We start from the raw sequence: 19,287 nt of genomic DNA on the forward strand, positions 1-19,287 counted from the left end.
TTTGTTTTTGTCCGTGTTTGACTTGACTATAAGCAAATTACACAATCAGAGAAATGCATTTAGCATGTCAATACATTGGGCTGTATCCATGATTGTTTTAAAGTTAGATATTTATCAAAGTCTGCAGATTTTTGCCTATTTTACCCTAATATTGATAGTATAAGCATGTGCTGCTCCATGACAAGAGCATCACTGAAGTTACTTCATAAAGCTCGTCACAGATCTACAGAAGACTTTATACTGTTTTATCCAATGACTTTTGCAAAACAAAACACTTTTTAATGCCAAATAAAGTGACATCTGTGATTGAAATCAGTGTCTTTAATAGAAAGACCTTTACCACTGCTAAAGTTACCGACACGTCCGCTCTTTTGTTACTGGGAAATGTGTGGGTGAGTTTTGATTTAAAGATGTTTAGGCTGGTTCTCCACGTTTTAGCGCCAGGATTTAGTGTTTCTCCTCCATGATTTCTGTCCTGTGCAAAAGATGTGGGCGGGTGATTCCATATTTTCCAACAGCTTTGAAGGAATCAGGCATAAAATAAAGACAAAAGTTGTAAAGCTGGAGTCTGTAAGCAACTGATTACATTACAGCTGCAGAAAACACAACTGAACAGATGTTAAAGAGTGAGGATGGTTGGGAAACCACTGCACATGGCATCCGTTTTCTGAAATCATAGCTGCAGCACAACTTTTAATGAACACAACTTGGTTTCAGCTTTTTAATTTCCAATCCCAAACACAAGAACAATGACTTGGCTGGGGGAATGTGGAGCACTCCAATAGCTCCACAGATTACTGAACTAAACTCAGCCTTGCCAGAAGCAACAATGATGTGAAGTAAAGGACTTTACACGGTGCATCTGCACAAAAGGCTTTAAGAACAAAGCATGATGGCTTGCTTTATTGGAGCTCAGTACAAAAAAATTACATATTCACGTCACAGGTCTATTGAAAAACACAGCACTATACAAAAAACTGTTTCACAAAGAAAACTGCCTTTTTGGAATGAAGCAAATACAATTTCAAGTAGTAGTGGCATGTTCTTTCTTTCTTTACCATCTATACATAGAGCTCTATGTACATTTAAAAACACAGGAGATAACCAGTCTTGGATAACAGTTTAAAATGTATTTACAGTCAGTCACTATCATTTACACAACATGTACTCAGTGTCCTGAAGGAGGCATAAAGGACTTTGAAAACCTCATCAAGTCATTTCCCGTTAGTGTCTGAATTTAAATCCTAGAAATACTTTAGTACTGATTGTTCAAGCATAGAAACGGTCACCACTGATTGAACTGCTGCGTCTGTCACGATAAAAGAGCCAGTAGACCTAATTCAGACGGGACCAGAAGTACAATTTATCAGCATACTGGAGTTTCATGTTGCACGTCACTACATTTGAGCTGAATATTTCTGACTGTGATTATCTGAGGTTTGTACAAAACGCGTCCAGCTTCTAGATTCTTAGTTCCACCGCCAGCACACCTTAATGAATACAGAGCATCAATAACAGTTACCATCTATCGGATGATGTTATTAATGTGCTAAGCTGGTGTGTGGTTCAGGACGAGAGGACATAAAACAACATTTCACAGCTGTTTCTTTAAGGCGGATGTCCCTGAAAACAGGCCACCACAGTACCTTTGGCAACACATGAGGAATGACAAAAAACCTAAACTGAACAAGAATTCAATCATATTTTTTAAGATTCAGACACTTTTATGAACGAGATGACAGCAGTCACCTGTTCCTGAAATTCACCAAATACAAGATAGACTCTTGTACGGACAGTGCATATCAGAGACTATGACGACCTACACGACCACAAAAACATGTTGCAGCTGCATTTTTTTCAAAATACGTCATCTTAGTTTCCCCCAAAAAATAAGTCCATGAGGTTTCATTTCTTTTACTACGTTCGAACGTGAGCTGAGGTTGTTGTAGAAGGCTGCAAAACACCTGAAATGAAAAAAACCAACGTAACGAAGTCCTGAGGAAAGTCAAGTCATGTTCCAGTGGTTTCAGAGCCGAGTCCTGCTTTATTGGAGGCATTTTATTGCTCCATGCCTGTAAACTTGTAAAAGAAATGTAACGTAATAGAAAGAAGTTTCTAGGAAATTTATATTTACAGATTTGTTTTCCCTTGCTTGTCCTTAGGCTCAAAGTCTCTTCTGACAAATGACCAGTGCAGACTGACAGGAGTGAGAAAGGTTGAGAACAAATGAAAAGTGCTGGAGGTTAACAACTGGTGGTTGGTGAAGAGCCCGACGTCGCTCAAATAACCGCCGTCTATAGACTCAGAAAGCCTGCGCTGGCAGAAAACTCTTCTTCCACGTCCTCGTCCTCTCTTCCCACCTCTCCGCCGCTATGCGCCGCCACGTTCTTCCTCTTCACCTGTTTGCTGGAGGATCCTCGGGGCCTCTGCATGGGCACTAAAAGGCGGAAGCCTGGCTGGGCGTTAGCTGAGGCTGCACCCAGGGAAGTGGTAAAGGACTTGAATGTACAAGGCATGAGGGAGGAGGAGCATGTGGATGAGGGACTACCACTCTGGACGGAGGAGTATCCTGAACTGTGGAGGTCTGTAGAGAAGGAGACAGGCTCCTGGCCTTGGCCGTCCTTGTTCGTCTCTCCGTCTGCTTCACAGAAGCTGTCTTCATCGCTGGACAGAGCTCGGCAGTGCTCCAGCCTTTTGTTTGCATCAGTCAGCGGATGCAGTGTGATGGATATCATGGAGGCTGTGGAGAGAGAAAAACTGGCAGTAAATACAAAGGAACACACATAAGGATCGTTTTGTACAACATCTAGATAAACTACAAATCAATAGACACTCTGTACAGCTGATGGCGTCCCTTCACACTATGCCTTCATTTATATGCCAGTTTATTATAGTGGGCATTGAACTGCTGAGTCATGTCTAGTCACAGTGTCTGACTGACAGAAGGACTCGTGCATCTTCCTCCTCCACATACAGATGAGTTCACACAGGAGTTAATGTGCCTCTCCTCCTCTTTCTCATACTCACAATCTTCATCTTTCTCTTCCTCGCTCTCTTCCTCTCTGTCCCCCTCATAACCAGAACAGGAAGTGTCCAGACTCCAGTCCAGGATTTCACCCAGCAGTGTCTCCTCCTGATTGGACAGTTCTGCAGTGGGCGTGGCCACAAAGCTGCCCCTGTGATGCTGCATGGTGTCCTCACGTCTCCTGGAGAGAGAGTGGACAAGCAGAAGGTTACAGTGAGTCACAGAGCAGCTCACTGACGCAACAAACAATCAGAGGAGGCCAGTGGTCATTTCTGTCGGCGAGTTGTTTCAGAATTGTAATATTTCAGTTTGATCCTATTAAAACCAAGGTTCTATTGATTTTATGTACAGTTTGTGCAAATGTGTTGCTGGGAGCTACAGTCTGTGACTCTGGTTCTGCTCCTGTGTTGTATTGCAGCTTTAACAAGGTTGTTTCTTCACCTGCTGCAGTCAATACAGTTATCAGAAATCATTACTCTGCTTGTGCAGGGTTCAATGAACATCTCTACTGCCGTGGACTGATCTAATATAAATACTGCAGGATACCAGAGTCACACTAACAGAAAATAAATGCCACATTCATGTTCATTTTACATAATGAACAACATAATTTTAACAAATTGCTCAGGTTAAAGTAAAATTGAAGCCATGCTCACAAAAAGACCCACAAGCTAATAACATAATGTCCCTCTGCACAGTTAAAGCTCATGGTAAAAAGGAGAGCACAAGTCCTGACAGTTGAAATGGCTAAACAATGTTCTATTTAAATGTTTTTGAGTGCTGGTAACTGGCGTACCTTTTACTGGTGCTTGATGGTGAAGCCAGGAAGGTGTGGAGGTCTGCTGGCTGACCAGTGGGGCTGGGAGGCTCCATCTGAGGCTCCACCTCAGGAATCTCCAAGATCTGACAGAGCTCTTTAAAATCCATCACCTGGTGGAGGCCAGGAAGTAAAATGAATGACCAGTTAGAGTCTGAAATTCAATGAACAAAAAAAAAAAAGCTACAAAACCTCACAGTGATTCTTTTCTAAACTATTTTAAAATAACACTCGTACCTTGTCTTTGCTGATTTGCTGGTAGGCCTCATCTTCAAACCGCTGCTTAACGCCGGTCAGAGACACGTGTCTGTAATCTTTGGGAACATCTTGACTGAAGCTGGAGAGGGAAAAAAAACAAAAACAAACGACTGACTTTCATCCACTTTGCTGGCTGCATCACTGTAATCAGCTCTTGAGGACAAATCTCGTTACTCATCCATTTGAGGATTAAAGTTTGTCGATAGGATGCTCACCTATGACAGTGACTCACGTTTCTGTGACTCAGCTGTTGAGTCACTGATGGGAACTCTCGGACACCCTCCACATCTACTCTCTAAATGCCTCCCACTGTCTTTATGACTCTGCAGCTCTCTGTGCTTCACGTTTCCTTTAAAACCCTAATGGCCATCCATTTACTTGGCCACCAGATGTTGTAAACAATCTTACATCTAATCAATGCGCCTGTATGTGCACGCTGAAACAGCCGGACACATCACCAATCAATTCTTGTTATCTCTCGTCACGGAGGAAGTACGCTGAGGTCGTATATGAGCCACAGCACAGCAACAAATCCGAAAATGGGACAGAAATGTTTTTCATTTTCCAAAGCTTCTGGGAATTATACAAGTGTATATGCAGTATGTGATTCTCCTTCCAGAATGTAAGATTTCAGAAGCTGCTGTGCGGTAAATAAATGGCTTTACGTATACAAAAGATAATCAGTATTTTCCCCAAACAGCTATGAGTTATGAGACACAGCTGGTGTCTTCACTGGTTCACAGACAGCATGTCAGTGACTTGACATCAGGCTCATTGCTACTGAAGCTGCAACATGAATAAATGATGTCATATGATCAACTTGTTGCTCATCACTGTTGTCAGACAACTGAACAGCAGAAGTACTTGTGCGTATTTGCCAAGTTCTTTTCACAACCTGTTTTATTGGTTAGAGTTTCAATTTCCTAATATGAGGGAAATAAAACAACATAGAAACAAAAAGAGGGAAAAACTTCCTGTAATGGCAACTGGCTTTCCTATGAACTACATGGATGACAACTTGGGGCAACTTTTGATCTACAGTTAGCCAACAAGCAGGTATACCTCCTAAAAATATAACAATAACTCACAGGATAATAGATAGTACAAGTCAACAGCAAAAAATACACACAATCTCTCTTTGCTGAACAACTGGGAAGTTAGATAATGTGAAGCCAAGATGAGGGGATTTAACTGCTTGGCTACCAAACACTGAGAAACTTACCACTTGACATAGAGCAGCACAGAAAGAGGAACCAGGTCCTGCTTGGAAAATCCAGTGTAGTCAGCCAACGTGGTGGGCCAGAGGGGAACTGCAAGAGGAGAACATAAACGTTACACTGAACCAAGGCTGTAAATACTGTTTGTTTGAAAAGATTGTTTGCATGTGTTGCATAAGTGTGTGTTGGTGAGTGTTGTTACCATAGTGATGTAGTGCACGTGTCAGCAGTAGTGCAGCACAGGCGAGTTTGGCTGGTGGAGGTGAAGCGAGAGCCGAGTAGAGCAGCGACAGCTCACAGATGTAGCTGAACAGGTGAGCGGTTCGTCTCTCCAGTGGGAGCAGAGAGAGCAGCACCTCGCCGTAGTCCAGCAGAGTGGGGCTCTGATGGGGAGGAAGAGCTTCACGTCACTCTTTGCACTGATGATAAAATCACCTCTACACATCATAAAGGACAGTCTTCACTCACCCTGATCTTCCCCCGCAGCACAGAGACAACCTCTCCCATCATTCGAACCAGGTCTTCATATTTGTAGGTGTTGTCTGTGAGCCAAACGGCTTCACGTATGGTCAAGATCTCTTTACTGATATACCTAAAAATAAATGAAACAAACATTGTCATAAAAGCTCAGGAAGATAGTTTAAGCTACAACTGCAGACACATATCTGGATCACTAGTTTATCTTAAAAAACATTTAAACCAACATCAAATATTCTCAAAAAATATTAAAATAAAGCCAAGGATGACAAGGATTTTAGCACTACACAGGCCGATAATAACATTTGTCTAATTCAGAGTCCAGAGAGAGCATCCTCACCGAGTGCAAACCACCATGCAGGCGATTCCCAGCAGCTGAAGGCGAGCTTTGGGAACGGAGCGCCGAGCCAAGTAGCGGTCGACGCAACCCACGGTCACATGCAGCGTCAGACTGGAGAAGTCCTTCATGGTGGTCACCTCCACGAGCCAGTCAACCAGAATGTACCTGGAGACGCAGGGAGACACGTTTATTCATTTATTTTATCTAAGGACATTGCTCATTAATAAACAGAACTGTAAATGCATCTTTCATCTGCAGTCATGTGTTACAGATACAGAATACTAGATTGACAAAACTGCAAATCATGTGCATGAAAATAAAAACAAAAGTGATCAAGGTTATATTTAGAAAAATGCTATTAGTCTACATGAGGGGGATTGCACTCAAATAAGATGAGAAAAATCAGCCATAATAGTCAAATTACATCTTGAACTCTGAAGACTCTGCTGTCCGAACAACCTTTGACTGGCACATCTGTGTTTCATTGACTCTTTAGTATCGTCATTAAAGAAAGCCAAGATGATCCAGTCGTGAATCATCGCAATGCTAACAGGAACACTTGATTGTCTGGATTGACGTTATTCACCAGCAGACTGCAGTCGTGCCAGTAGCGTTCCTGACTAACCTCATGGTGTCTTTAATGCCTCGCCGGAGGATGTTCTGAGCACAGTGTTGAGATGCTGGATTGGGGGAAGTGAAGAGCTGAGACACCAAGTCAGAGCAGGCCTTGGACTCCAAACCCAGTGGATTCCCGCTGCTGCACACTTTGGCCAGAGACAACTGGGGAAACAAGAGAGAAAATTAATGCTTCAGAAAGGCTTCAAATGGTTTGACAGCTTGATGGACTGAGCTACCCTAAAAAGACAACAATAAGAATGAGTACGGCTGTAGCTTGCTGCTGGAATACCAGATTCAGATGAGTCATAGTTTGGTGACTCAGCTGGTGATAAAAAACAACAAACTGTCGAGCCCTCTTGACACTGACTGGTAACAGTTCAATAAAAACAACGCTGGACGAATGGAGGAGTGAGAAATGAAAAAGAAAAATCAAATAGAGACAGAAAAGATGTCAAAAGACAAACACTGAGGGAGAAAAAATCTGCACACTGACAAAAAAAAACAAAAAAACAAAACAGTCATCACAAGACTAAACATGCAGAAGAACACATTGAACCAGTTAATTTGTCCTCAAACACACCTGTGCCTCCCAGCATCCTTTGCCAGCGTAGTCCCTGAGGGTTCGTACACACTGGAGGTACCTTCCTGGATCTGCCATCTGAAATCAAACAAACCAATTATCTCACATTTGACCTCATTTGTCACTTGATTTACGCCTTTTTTTCTACATTTAATAAGATATTTATTGGTTTAGCTGTTTACAAACAACTGTGTCCATGTTTGAGTTTGTAAAGAAGAAAAAGCTCCGTCAGCAAGGTCATGTTTTCAGGACAGAAATGCTAAACGTGACAATCAGACTCACGGCAGCTTTACGCCGATGCTCCCACAGCAGGTATGAGCTCTGCAGACATCCAGCCTGCGACGACTCCTCCAGCAGAGTTACAGCATCTGAGCGTCTTTCATCCTCCTGGAAACATCGACAGAAATACAGAACTGAAAAAAATGTTCTGTTCCTACGCTGCTGAGAAAGCAGTCAAATTACACATCTCAGCTGCACCCTGTGTGATGGCTCATGTCATGTGATCCTGGTTTGCTTTAGTTTTAAATAACAAAGGGCATTGAGGGTCTGTGAATAAGAGGGAGGGAACTATAAGGTAATGACTTTAGTTTCTGCTACTGACGAGTCTGAGAGCAGCACACAGATTTACATTTTGATGAGAGGCCAATAGAAACTGGGCGACCGCACCCAGAAAGTCAGATTCAGCCTCATTGTCACACTCACTTCAAACAGCTGCAACACTCTGGCCAAACAGTGCAACAAAGGCCCCCTCTTCTCCTGCAGAGAAAGCAGAAAAAATAAAACATGAACACTTGACATATTTAACATTTTACTCCTTTAGAGCAATCTAGACCTAAACATTTCTCACTTTCAAGAAAATATCCATGTGGGTGTAAATGTAATGAACTGTGAATATAAATTTAAGTCCAGGTAGCTGTTTACATCTGTCCACTGAGCCATATCAGAAGCTCAGCCTTGTTTGGAGCTTTATTTAGGGAGAAAACAGGGACAGAGTTGCCAGAAAATGTGTTGTTGTAGATTTTTCTTGAATGGTGACCCCCAAGTAAGAATCTGCCTAATTTAGCTAAACTATTCCCATCAAAACTTTCCAATAACGACTAAAGTATCATCAGCTTTTATCAAAAGTAGACCAAGCTTGATTCTATTATCAAAGCACATTTGTCTTTCCTCTAGCAAAACCTACCACATTGTCATCACACTCAGCCTTGAGATGGTCGAACACCACGGCCTTGCAGCAGCTGCCGGTGGGCGACCATGGCGGACGGATGAACACCCAGATGAAGGGATCGGCTGTGGGTGAGCGTAGGCTCTCTGCCAGGCTGAAGAAGTGGGAGGCCTTTCGTCCACATACATCCGCTCGCCCCTCATCGCTCAACAACGCTGGATGCAACAGAGAAGACACAAATGAGGAACCAAACTAACTTACTGCATTCGTCAAGAGTTTTGCATGTCCCTAACCAGCATAGTCACCGAAGCAAATAGCATAAGGGAGGAAAAACTGTTAAACTTACGTCCTTCATTGTACAAATAAGCAATCCCAAGCTTCACGGCAGCTTCAAAATTCCCTTTTCCAGCAGCTCTGACGGGAGAGAGAAATTTACGATAAACACCCATACAGACAAAGAACAACACATTTCAGTACTGGACAAAAGTACCCGTACCTTTCAAACAGCCATAGGGAGTTGGGGGATGGCCAAGTGTCCCTGAAACCAACCCTGGCCCACACACTGGAGTGGCTATCAACAATGTCCCGCAGCTGGGAGTGAACCTGGGACAGAGGCAAGAGACGTGTGACCGATCGAAGCAAGTGGTCACAAGATACTGAGGCAAAACAGACATGGGATGACACAGTGGGCACACAATTAGAGGTGGTGTGGTGTGTTTACTCACCGCTCGGACAGACAGAAGGTCCTCTGCAGAGAGACACTGCAGCACATACAGGACAATCTCTTCAGGTAGAGACAGCAAGGTGAGGGCTGGAGTTCGCTTACGGACCCGCTTCCTTGCTGGAACCGAGTAGCATTTTGAACAACGGCAGTGAACAGCTGAAAGAAGAAAAGATCACACAGCTCAGACATTTTGAAACTAGCAGTTTAGCTTCGTTTAGCACCCTTCTCATACTCCTTGCAATAAGGTACAATTTAGACACACAAAATCACTCAAAACATTTCACATCTCAGTGCAAAGCTGTGAAACTAATTCTCACATTAATACCAAACAAATATTTGCACTTGATTTAAAGCAGGCCAGGGGCTGGTTAGTGTCTGAGCAGACATCAGGGCGAAGGCTCCACATTCAAAATCACTAACGTAAGTGGTGGTCAGCTCGGTTGCATGTGAAAATGTTGAAATCAGAGTTAAGATGATGACCTGCAGGTAATACAACAATCATAGTACATCATATAATCATGTAGTAGAAGCAGTAACCGCCTTTACTGCGGTTCACTCAGTAGCTGAACTGGAAAAGTCAAATCAACTGAGCGCCCAAATTTCCCTCCTGTGGTCCACTGCGAGTGACGTTAACTTACAACGAGTTTTGGTGAACTTTAACATTATATTTCCGTTTCTAACTACCGCAGAAGGTTTCAGCAACACGAGGAGGCGTTTTTTATCTGCATAAATATTAACAACTAGAGTCAACGTTAGTCTAGCTTCCAGGAGGACTCCATGGCTACAGCAGCTAACGTTAGTGTTGGCTAGCAGCTAGTCACCAGCGCTAACTCTGTCGGAATGAGCCAGGCTCAGTAAGACGTGTTTTACATTAAGTCATTACTATATTTCTAGGAGAAAGAACAAGTTAGTAGAGTTACTTACCGCCCGCTTTCATTGCAAGAGCAGTGGTCTCCTCCGAAACAGCCGCAGATTCACCGAACAGCGATTTAAATGTCGCGGCAGCACAAGCTAATGTTACACACATACAAGCTAGCAAAAAAAAAACAACAATAGTTGGCGTTACAACACGGCGGTGTGTGTCTGTTCTGCTGCTGCAGCTCGTTAATGCCTAAACTAGTTGTAAGTTAGTACCTGAATTCGAATTCAAGCACGAGTCCTCACTTGATGGACCCGCCCCAAAGTTACTGTAGGACCGCCCGCGCTCACTGTTTAAACGCCACATTCACTCTCATTGGTGGATAGTGATGACACCCATCCCGCAAAAAGAAGCTCTTTGATTGGTCAGCGTGAATAACGGGCACGCTGATTGGTCAGATGTTATAAACTGTAAAATATCAGAAGCTCATTGGTGAGCGTAACGCCATTTCGAAGTACGCGCTTGGCAGTGGACGCACATGATTGGTTGACCTGATTCCGACGCACGTCCACAGGCCCTGCTTTTGCAGGGGGTTGTGGGAACTGTAGTCGAACAGGAAATACTGTTTAAAGGTACCATGTTTAAAGGGACGGGCGCAAAGTAGCGGCTCCAGTATGTGATTGTTTCTAACCCATAAGGAGTAGACAAAATGCTTAAAAACCTTTACAAATAAATTAAATAATTTGTGAAACACCTACAGTTGAAACTGGTCTGTGTTTTGTCCTCTGAGCATACTGAAATACCAAATGTGGGCTGAAACAGGAAATAAAAACGTTTGTTGAAATTGTGTTTATGCCACAAATGTGTATTTTTGTATCACAGCTGCAGTGTGGAAAGCTTTAAAAGAAGCGAGATTTGGTTCATTACTTCAGACATAATAAGAGCAAATGTTCTCAGCAGAATCCCATTCACCTGATTCAATCAATCAATCAATCAATCAATCAATCAATCAGGGCCTCAATCATAAGGCCTTTTCTTCTTAAAGTTTTTAGTTTTAATTCCAGTGTTTCCTTAGGGGGGTCCTCCACACTGGGGGCTGTGTGCGGTCTGCTACTGGGGTTTCTGTCTGCGGGTCCCTTCGGCCCGGCTGGTTGGGGGGCTCCTCACCTCGTTGTGGGGATCCCCCTGTCGTCCAGGTCGGGGGTCCGGGCGCTGGCGCCCCCAGTAGTCATGGTCTGCAACTCCTCCTGGTGTGGACGGCCCCAATGGTAGCGTTTCCCACAATCCGTCAGTGCCATGCCATGCCTCTTTTAGTCTCGTGGTGAGTGTGTGTGTCTGTGTGTGTGTCTGTGTGTGCGTCTGTGTGTGCGCGACTGCATTTGTTGTATGTGTATGTGTATGCATGGAGGGTGGGAAGGACGAGTTTACTTTATTTTTTAAATGTTGTAATGTTTTTAAATGTTGTAATGTTTTTAAATATTGTAATGTTTTTAAATGTTGTAAAGCACTTTGCGATTGTTGTTGTTGCACATGAAAAGTGCTATATAAATAAAAATTTGATTGATTGATTGATTGATAGCAATTGTAACACAACAGCCTTCATGGAGGAGAAAGTATTCCAAAGTTTGTCGCTGCTCATGGTCACTACAAAACTGTTGCCCCAGTAACAAACCCTGGTGACGAAGGACATTAAGGCATCAGTTAAGATAAGATCTGATTCTTGTAGATTATTCGTAGCAACTGGACTTGCTTGAGTTTCTTGAAGATGTTTCATCTCTCATCTGAGAGGCTTCATCAATTCTGAGTGACAGATACTTATATCCTTAAGGAGCCATTAACACCTGAGTTTCGGTTTCAAATGGGGGATGGGGGGTTTGTTGAACCGGTGCGATGCTGGAGAGGCTAAAGGTTAATCCGGAGAAGTCCAAAGTAAACCTCAGTTTTCATGATAAAAAAGTTAAGCACCAGAAATGAAACCTCTGGAGAACCAAACAGGATTAGTGACGTGTTCCTCGTAATGGAGCACAACAAGAAATCGTAACTTTGGTTCTTTTGTCCATCACACATGCAAAACCTATTAACTCATCGATATTTATGTGACTAAGCAGAGATGTGAGTGAATAAAGCAGCGGATTGGTTCCTCTGAAGCTGCAGCCTCTGAGGAAATGGCAGAATGATTAGGACCATTGTGTTGGTTTCCATTTAGAATAAATAGACTCTGAGCTGGTTGCTGGCCATAAAGCATCCGAGTACACTACCAGCTGTGATCATCTGTCCCCTTCAGGTTCTCTATTGATCTGCACATCATCTCATCACATACAATGGCCAGCAGTCAACATTATGTCCACCACTGAGTAGCTCCCTTATGAGGGACTGAAGTAAATGTAAGCTTTTCTTATGTACTCTCCATAAATTTTAGGTTAACATTTGTTGGTGTTCTTCTATAAACTAGACTGTGATGATAAATAAAGATATTCCCTCATGTTTTTTCTGCTTATCTGGGAACATTATTCTTGTTTTATTTTAGGAGGTGCAGTATGTTGAAGCGATCCGGTGGCTGAGTGACCTCAGACAGGGCAGAGGCTGTGACATCTTCAACTAGATGCACCGTTTCCATAGAAACCCCAGCCAATCTCAACCGCTTCCTCTGTAACACGAAGTGAGCAGTAATGGCTACGGAACAGAGATCAGATGGTGCGTTTAACCAAAATTGAAAATAACCAAAGCAATAAAACCATCCACAATGTTCCCACAAAACTGTGCGCTCTATCATTTTGGCTCCATTATTTCTTCATACAATTTTCCTGAAAATAAAGTCTCATTGCAGAGAACAGAGGCAGTTAAACAGATACACAACGTCTCCTGTTCATGAACATCCAGAAGAAATCAGCCTTCCGTTTCTGTTAAAGTGTTGTTATTCGGGATTTCTCACATCTCAGGGTTTCTTCTCATCGCATTTGTTCAAGGTTGCGTTTTAACATCATTTAGCTTTTGATTTAATCGGACAGTCTGTCCTGGCTATGTGATTTCTGCCCACACCTGTCTCCCACACAGCTGTTATAGTGTAACTCCATCCTGCTACTGAGGCTTTACCTGGAACTCATTGCAGGCCGCTGGCTAATTAAACACAGACAGATTTGTCTATTGCACAGATGCTGCCGATCGGGAATTTGAATAAAACATAAATAGAGCCGTCGGCCCCATTTGGTTCAAATCCAGACCTCATAATCTCACGTTGTGCTACCGGTCACATCTGTCTGGCTTTGCATATTAAACTCATGTCAGTTTTGTATAATTCAAAGTCTGACAACAGCCAAATAGTGCTGAATGTTTAGGTTTGAAGCCAAGTCCTGAAGATGCAGAGGCGGATCGGGTTTCCTGTAATCTGTGCACTTCCACCCATCTGCTTGTTACCCTGCTGGCCTCCCACCCTTCACTTAGACCTAAACACTTCTCCCTCCCAGCAGTCACCAGTGCCATGAAATGTTTTCACGCTTCACATAAAAGATAAGTTCCTGCAGAAAAGAGCAGTATTACTGTCATGTAGTTTCTCATCATGGTGAGGCCAGTTTGCTTGTTTTTGATTTTGCCAGTAGGTGGTGTCATTTATTCTGGTTCCTAGTGGCCGCTCTGTTTTCCTAACAACCAAAGCATCCACATGTCTCTGGGTATCTGAACCAGGCATCCAAGCTGGCAGCGCTGCACATGGCACTGAGTCTATATACAGCATCGAAATTTCCAGAGGAAGTTCAGGTGTCGCCGGCCAAAGATGTGTTTTAAGAAAAAGGCAAAGTGCAGTGACAATGATAATCTAAAGTGAAACTGTTCAAACTGGAGTCAAAACAGAGCTCTTCTATTGTTTACTCCCTGTGCACTCCCCATTTGTATTTTTAGCCCCGTCCAGATTCTTCCAGATCTGTCAGAACTGAGCTAAACGCTGCTATGTCTTCATAGTTTCACAAACAAGCTTTAAAAGATGTATTTAATAAAAGCTGAGGGGGGGTTCCTTCAACATATCAACCTTTATGTTAGAATATCACAGACAAAGCTGTTCACTTAACATTTATTTAATACAATACATACATAAACAATTAAAATGTACATATAGGTAGAAATATACAGTACAAATAAAAAAAAAGAAGAAAAAACTGTTGTATATACAGCACCAAATATTAGAGGGCACACAAACCAACATATTTTGTGTCACTCAGTGTGGTGACAAACAGCATAGGCAGACAGCATGGCTGTCATGTGTTAGAGGTAGACTTTCCCTTTAATATTTAGAAGGCAGCAGGGAAATCATTTCACATCTCTAACTAACTATTTCTGGTCAGTGTCAATATACTGGCACAATATAGCTTAAAATGAGCAAGAACAGCTATGAAACCAAATGTACTACATCGTCATTGTGTACTGTACACGTGAAAATTGCATCGAGACACAAATCAGCATTAGAGTAGAAGCGTCTGTACCTCACTTGTCTTGTTTTTTGAGGCTCTGTTTCCCCAGAATAAAGTCATCCATCACCCCTCTCGCTCCGTCTTTCTCTGGGCCACTAAACCTCCTTTTTTTCCACGTCTGACAGAAACAACATCAACAGAAGGAAGGAGGTTGTTCTCCTCCACGGCTCTTCTGACTGCATCCTTAGACACTCTGCAGTTAATGACCTTGTGAATAATTGAGCATCAGCCTTGTTCAGAACAGTTTAATTCTACATATGAAACATGTGGAAGCCCCATGAAGCCCACCTGCCCCATGTGGCCAAACAGATCTGAGGGCAGCAGAAACACAGTTAGGTGGCTGCTGTGTTGTCTTTGACAGAATCTAATGTAATGTAACTCTGGGGGCTTCTCTCTTTTTGTCTTTTTGTTCAGAAGATACCGCTGAGCAAGAAAAAGGCATGAATCACTTTATCAGCGCTGCCTGTCATGTTTATGCAGACCAATCTGTTAGTGCATGTTCTGCGAGTAGATCAGAAGACCTACTTCACTCCAAAACACTTGAAATGTTCACTGCTGCTTCCAGTGATGCAGAATAACACAGTTCTGTTCAGGACGGCCGATGCCAGTCAGACTGCAGCGGCGGCTCTGCACTCCCAGAGTGAAAGGAATGATTTGCCAGGTTGTGCTTTTGTCTTTACCTACATATTTATCCTCTTTTCATTTTAAACGAACAGTGGCACAGTCAACGTGCAAAACAAAACCTAAATGCACACTGAGTGGCAAAACGTCTGATCCACTGCATCTGCATGGAAGCAGGCACACAAATGCAGTCTTGCAATCGGTCTTTGGCATCATTTGTTAACTGCTACCACTGGATGTACAGGCACGTCCTCCTCACTAAGCACCACTAAACTGGTGGCCAGGATCAATGCAACAGTGATCAATACAGCAGGAAACGAGTACAAAGTCCTTCACATGGAGAGAAACAAGCTGCACCGCTTTCACTTCCTTTACATTCTGAACATTATATGACTGCGATTTGACTTTTTCATCTCATGTTACATTCTGTCACATAAAAGAGATGGTTTAAGAGCAGAATGCGATGATGCTGTCCATCTCATCCTGAGACCAGACACCAACCAAAGCACCTGTTCACAGATGTGGAGCTGAATTCAGCTACATTCACTCACTTTTTAGAGGGGAAACCCCGAGTGGCTCTGAGGCCGAACATTAGTCAGTATTCACTAGAGAACAGCCTCGTACCCTATTTTACCACTGACAGGGATTTACCACTGATTCTTCGTCAATATTCTTTCCACTAAGGAACAGAAAATGATGCAGTTTCTTTGGCACAGACAGAAAAAGACTACGTGAATGTTTGTGGACTGTGGAGATCACATTTAAGTGTATGTGTGTGTGTCTGGCTGCACACAACCCTGCTGGGCTACATCACAATGAGAAATGAGAGCGATGGAGTCAGAAACTGGGGATGTAGAAAGTCAGGGATGAGATGTATATGAGGAGTCCTGTTGGGTGAAGAGGCAGAGAAAGACCAAGGGGAAAATTCTCAGGAGTTCAGATGGAAACGGGGGAATGTGACAGAGCTGTTTTCCAGCGGGAGGGGCCACCGGATCAGTCAAAGTGTCCCTGCAGTGGCATGTCCCCTCGGCCAGTGTCCTTCAGTAATCCTGGCCTGCGTGGGGCACCTCAGCTCCACACTAGGGACCGGACACAAACGCTCACACGCTGATATGAAGGCAGTTGGTCAGAAAACCTCCCTCTTCTGTGAAGCTGAAGCTACAAAAGGTCTCTCAGAGCATGCTGCTCTTTAGAAGGATTTCTTTCTTGGCGTGGACATGGCTCTATGTGCAAACCTTTTGTTGTTTAGAAGTGAATTCCAAAGATCTCTCAGTTCACCTGAGGCCTGATTTGAGCACACAAACACCTTGCACTTCCCCGGCCGGTCCTCTCAGCCCTCTCAGCTCATCGTCCACACAGATGCCAGTAAGATCCTGCCGGACTCAAGTTCCACTCTCCCATTGCGTAAAAAAAGCCCCCAACACATTGCTGCAGTGTCACAGGACGAGCGAATGACGTTGGCGGCTGACGCGGGAGCGCTGCTCTTTGGGCTGGGGATCGGGTTGCCGTCTTTGGCCCACTTCTGGCCTCTTGGAGAGTCACCTGTCCTGGTGAGAGGAATGCTGTGACTGACGTGCCCAGTGACGCCAGCACTGACTCCAGCAGCAGCTCTGCATAGCGTGTTGGGTGTCTGAGCTCCACTGTAGCTGCTCGTGCATATGTCAGGCAGGACCGTCCGTGCCTGTAAATATGCATGCAGTGTGCAGTGCATGTATGAGTCTCTGCTCGGAGGTTGTTTTGACACTGGACACCTGCTGTCTGATGATAAAGAGCGTGTGAGACATTAGTGATTCCTCCTTGTCAATCCAGAAAACCTGGTCCAGACCTACAGACTAGACAGATATTCAGTTTCCTGTCTGTCTGTTCTTTGGCTCAGTGTGATTTCCTGACCCAAGTTATCTCCAGTATGAGCTGAGCCAGACTCTGTGGTAAAGAATAGAGGGGATTTATCACTGGCAGGTGAAGTGGCAGCTTTTTTAGCCAAACCTTGAGCTCCCAGTCAGTCCTGGCAAGTCTCTGTTCTCCAGTTCCTCTAAGTGCTTCACAGGGGACACTGCTCAGAAGTAAAGGAGCCTCCCTCCTTCTTTTTCCTTCGCTTCTTCTTGTGAACAGTCCAACAAGCGGTTGCCATCAGCAACAGTAGAAGACCCATGACCAGCAGCACCACCGACACCACTTTAGTCTGCGGCAGGTCATTGTAAGTGTAGGTCACCCCGGTTCCTGCCACTCCGATAACCAAAGAGATGATTCCAAAGGGAAAGATGCAGCGGTACCAGGACTTCTCCATGCCCCCGGTGGCCTGGGACAGACGCTCCAGAGAGGACAGCACCTCGGGCACTTTGGCCCCACCGGCCTCCAGGGACTGAGCCTCCAGCCCCGAGCCGGTCTGGGGCTGCGGCTGGCAGGCCAGGTGGCCCGTTGTACATCCCATTCTGACTGAGTGGAGTCGAGGACCCTTACTGGACCGGCAGCGTTGTCTTCTGGAATCCTACTGGTCAGCTGTGGCCTGGAGAAACAGAGGAGGGAGAAAGGAGAGGGAGGTCTGTATGAGACCGGAGAAATGGCTGGAGGTCGCCAGATGAAGCCTCTAAGTCAGCGCTGAAATCCACTCACACTTTTCCCGTCGCTGCCTCCCTCTCGGCCTGCTGGCTCTCTGGCAGCACATTGTACACTCTGCAGAACGTAGTGACGGAGGATATATAAAGAACAAGGGAGGGGAGGAGCTTAGGAAGAAAAACAGGGAAGTCCGAGGGCTGCAATTGGTCCTTTTTGGGGTGACATCAAACGCTGAAGCAGGGAGAAGAGGGAAGCACAGGAAGGGGGAGGGGAGAAGGTTTAACTGCTCCCTCTGTTCTTCGTGTCCCCATCACTGCCTCTTTTTGTTTCCTGCAGTATAAAATCCTCCCAGTGAGTCCACAGAAGCCTGCTGCTGACTGGAAATCCTCCTTCGTCTCCGTGTATTAGCTGATCAGAAGGGAAGCAGTCCTCATCCACTGTATCACCTCTGTGGGCCAGTTACACAGCAACGGTGATTTCATTCCCACCAGTTGTTGGATGAAACAGCAAACCTCCACATTGTTCCCTGTATGTGTATGCAGACACCTGGAAACATCAAATATACAATGAAAGCGTAAAAACACAATGAACGTGTTTGTACGTGGCAGAAACAGACTCGCGAAAAAGCCGCCTCTCCTTTCCCACCCACATGCTCTGCTGGTGCCAGCTCTTTCTGAATGGACCTCGTAGTTAATCCCCCAGCATGCTCCACTCTCTCTTCCATAAAAATAAAAATCAATCCAGACAGCTTTCTTCTTCCAGCTTGCGCATCTCACTCCTCCACATGTGAAAAGCTGTGAGGGTAGGATGAGTGTTTGTACAAATCTGAACGCCTCGCATTACTGGCTTTTCTACGGCAGCATGTGGTTCTTTTGGTCTTTCCTGGATTTTCTAAAGTTATCTGTGAACTTGATTGTGGCAACATGATGCTGAATGGCTGTACAGTCTTTAAAGAAAAACTTGTGTCTTATAAACCAGTGTCATGGCATCTTGAGGATCAAAACAGCAGAAATGTGGCTGACGACAGCACAGTAACCCAGGAGATTTAATTATGGGTTTAAAAAAAAAAAAGCTTTTATAGAAGAGCTTGGCATGGCTTCAACTCAGCAACAGGTTTTCTCCTCATAATTACACCCAAATACTCTTCCTCAAGGAATATATCACCACATTAAGAAATGCCTAATGTTTCCATGTAAATGCACAACTAACGTTAAGAAAATGTTTACTTTGCCTTGACAGGAAAATTCCACTCAATAGTGAACTGGATCAGCTGATCAGCTGGGGAATCTGACTGATCAATGCTAAAGCTCAGTCGGCAACAGACGTGCAGATGAGTCAAAGGAGAATAAAAGAGGGGAAGTGGGGAATGTGTTGGTGAGGGGCGGAGCTGCAGGAGAAAAGAGATGTTCTAAAGCAACAGGCATCTGAAGGAGAGAAGTGGATTCTTTGCAGCACTGTTCGGTTTCTGTGGATTCAGACTTGGACTCCAGCAATGCAGGATTTGGATGGACACAATTGGAAATGAGCGGAGTGAAAAAAGGTGCAGAGCAGGAAGGAATCTGTGGTGATT

The 19,287-nt window shown here is 44.2% G+C and overlaps 2 protein-coding genes across 2 annotated transcripts; both read right to left on the reverse strand.

Moving 5' to 3' along the window:
• Positions 1-875: 875 nt before the first annotated feature.
• Positions 876-10,158, reverse strand: ccnf (cyclin F). The gene is made up of 17 exons (XM_008283761.1): positions 10,146-10,158; positions 9,223-9,377; positions 8,994-9,100; positions 8,844-8,911; positions 8,516-8,712; positions 8,035-8,088; positions 7,615-7,719; positions 7,333-7,410; positions 6,760-6,914; positions 6,135-6,299; positions 5,786-5,909; positions 5,520-5,700; positions 5,323-5,410; positions 4,080-4,179; positions 3,822-3,955; positions 3,028-3,206; positions 876-2,740 (listed from the first exon to the last, which is right to left on the reverse strand). Exons 1-17 carry the CDS (start codon positions 10,156-10,158, stop codon positions 2,295-2,297), a joined length of 2,349 nt encoding a protein of 782 aa, XP_008281983.1. The 3' UTR covers positions 876-2,294.
• Positions 10,159-16,858: 6,700 nt separating this feature from the next.
• On the reverse strand, positions 16,859-17,833 carry LOC103358698 (transmembrane protein 100). The gene is made up of 2 exons (XM_008283763.1): positions 17,775-17,833; positions 16,859-17,667 (listed from the first exon to the last, which is right to left on the reverse strand). The coding sequence occupies exon 2, from the start codon at positions 17,590-17,592 to the stop codon at positions 17,203-17,205; it is 390 nt and encodes a 129-aa protein (XP_008281985.1). The 5' UTR covers positions 17,593-17,667; positions 17,775-17,833; the 3' UTR covers positions 16,859-17,202.
• Between the last annotated feature and the right edge of the window lie 1,454 nt (positions 17,834-19,287).

Source organism: Stegastes partitus, unplaced genomic scaffold (assembly GCF_000690725.1).
Source record: "Stegastes partitus isolate 25-593 unplaced genomic scaffold, Stegastes_partitus-1.0.2 Scaffold327, whole genome shotgun sequence".
NCBI lineage: Eukaryota > Metazoa > Chordata > Actinopteri > Pomacentridae > Stegastes > Stegastes partitus.

Coding starts and splice junctions, on each gene's coding strand:
- ccnf (XM_008283761.1), bottom strand. Junction 9,101..9,222: donor ACCTTCTGTCTGTCCGAGCG/GTGAGTAAACAC, acceptor CCTCTGTCCCAG/GTTCACTCCCAGCTGCGGGA. Junction 5,411..5,519: donor ACGTGCACTACATCACTATG/GTAACAACACTC, acceptor CTCCTCTTGCAG/TTCCCCTCTGGCCCACCACG.
- LOC103358698 (XM_008283763.1), bottom strand. CDS start 17,592: ATGGGATGTACAACGGGCCACCTGGCCTGCCAGCCGCAGCCCCAGACC.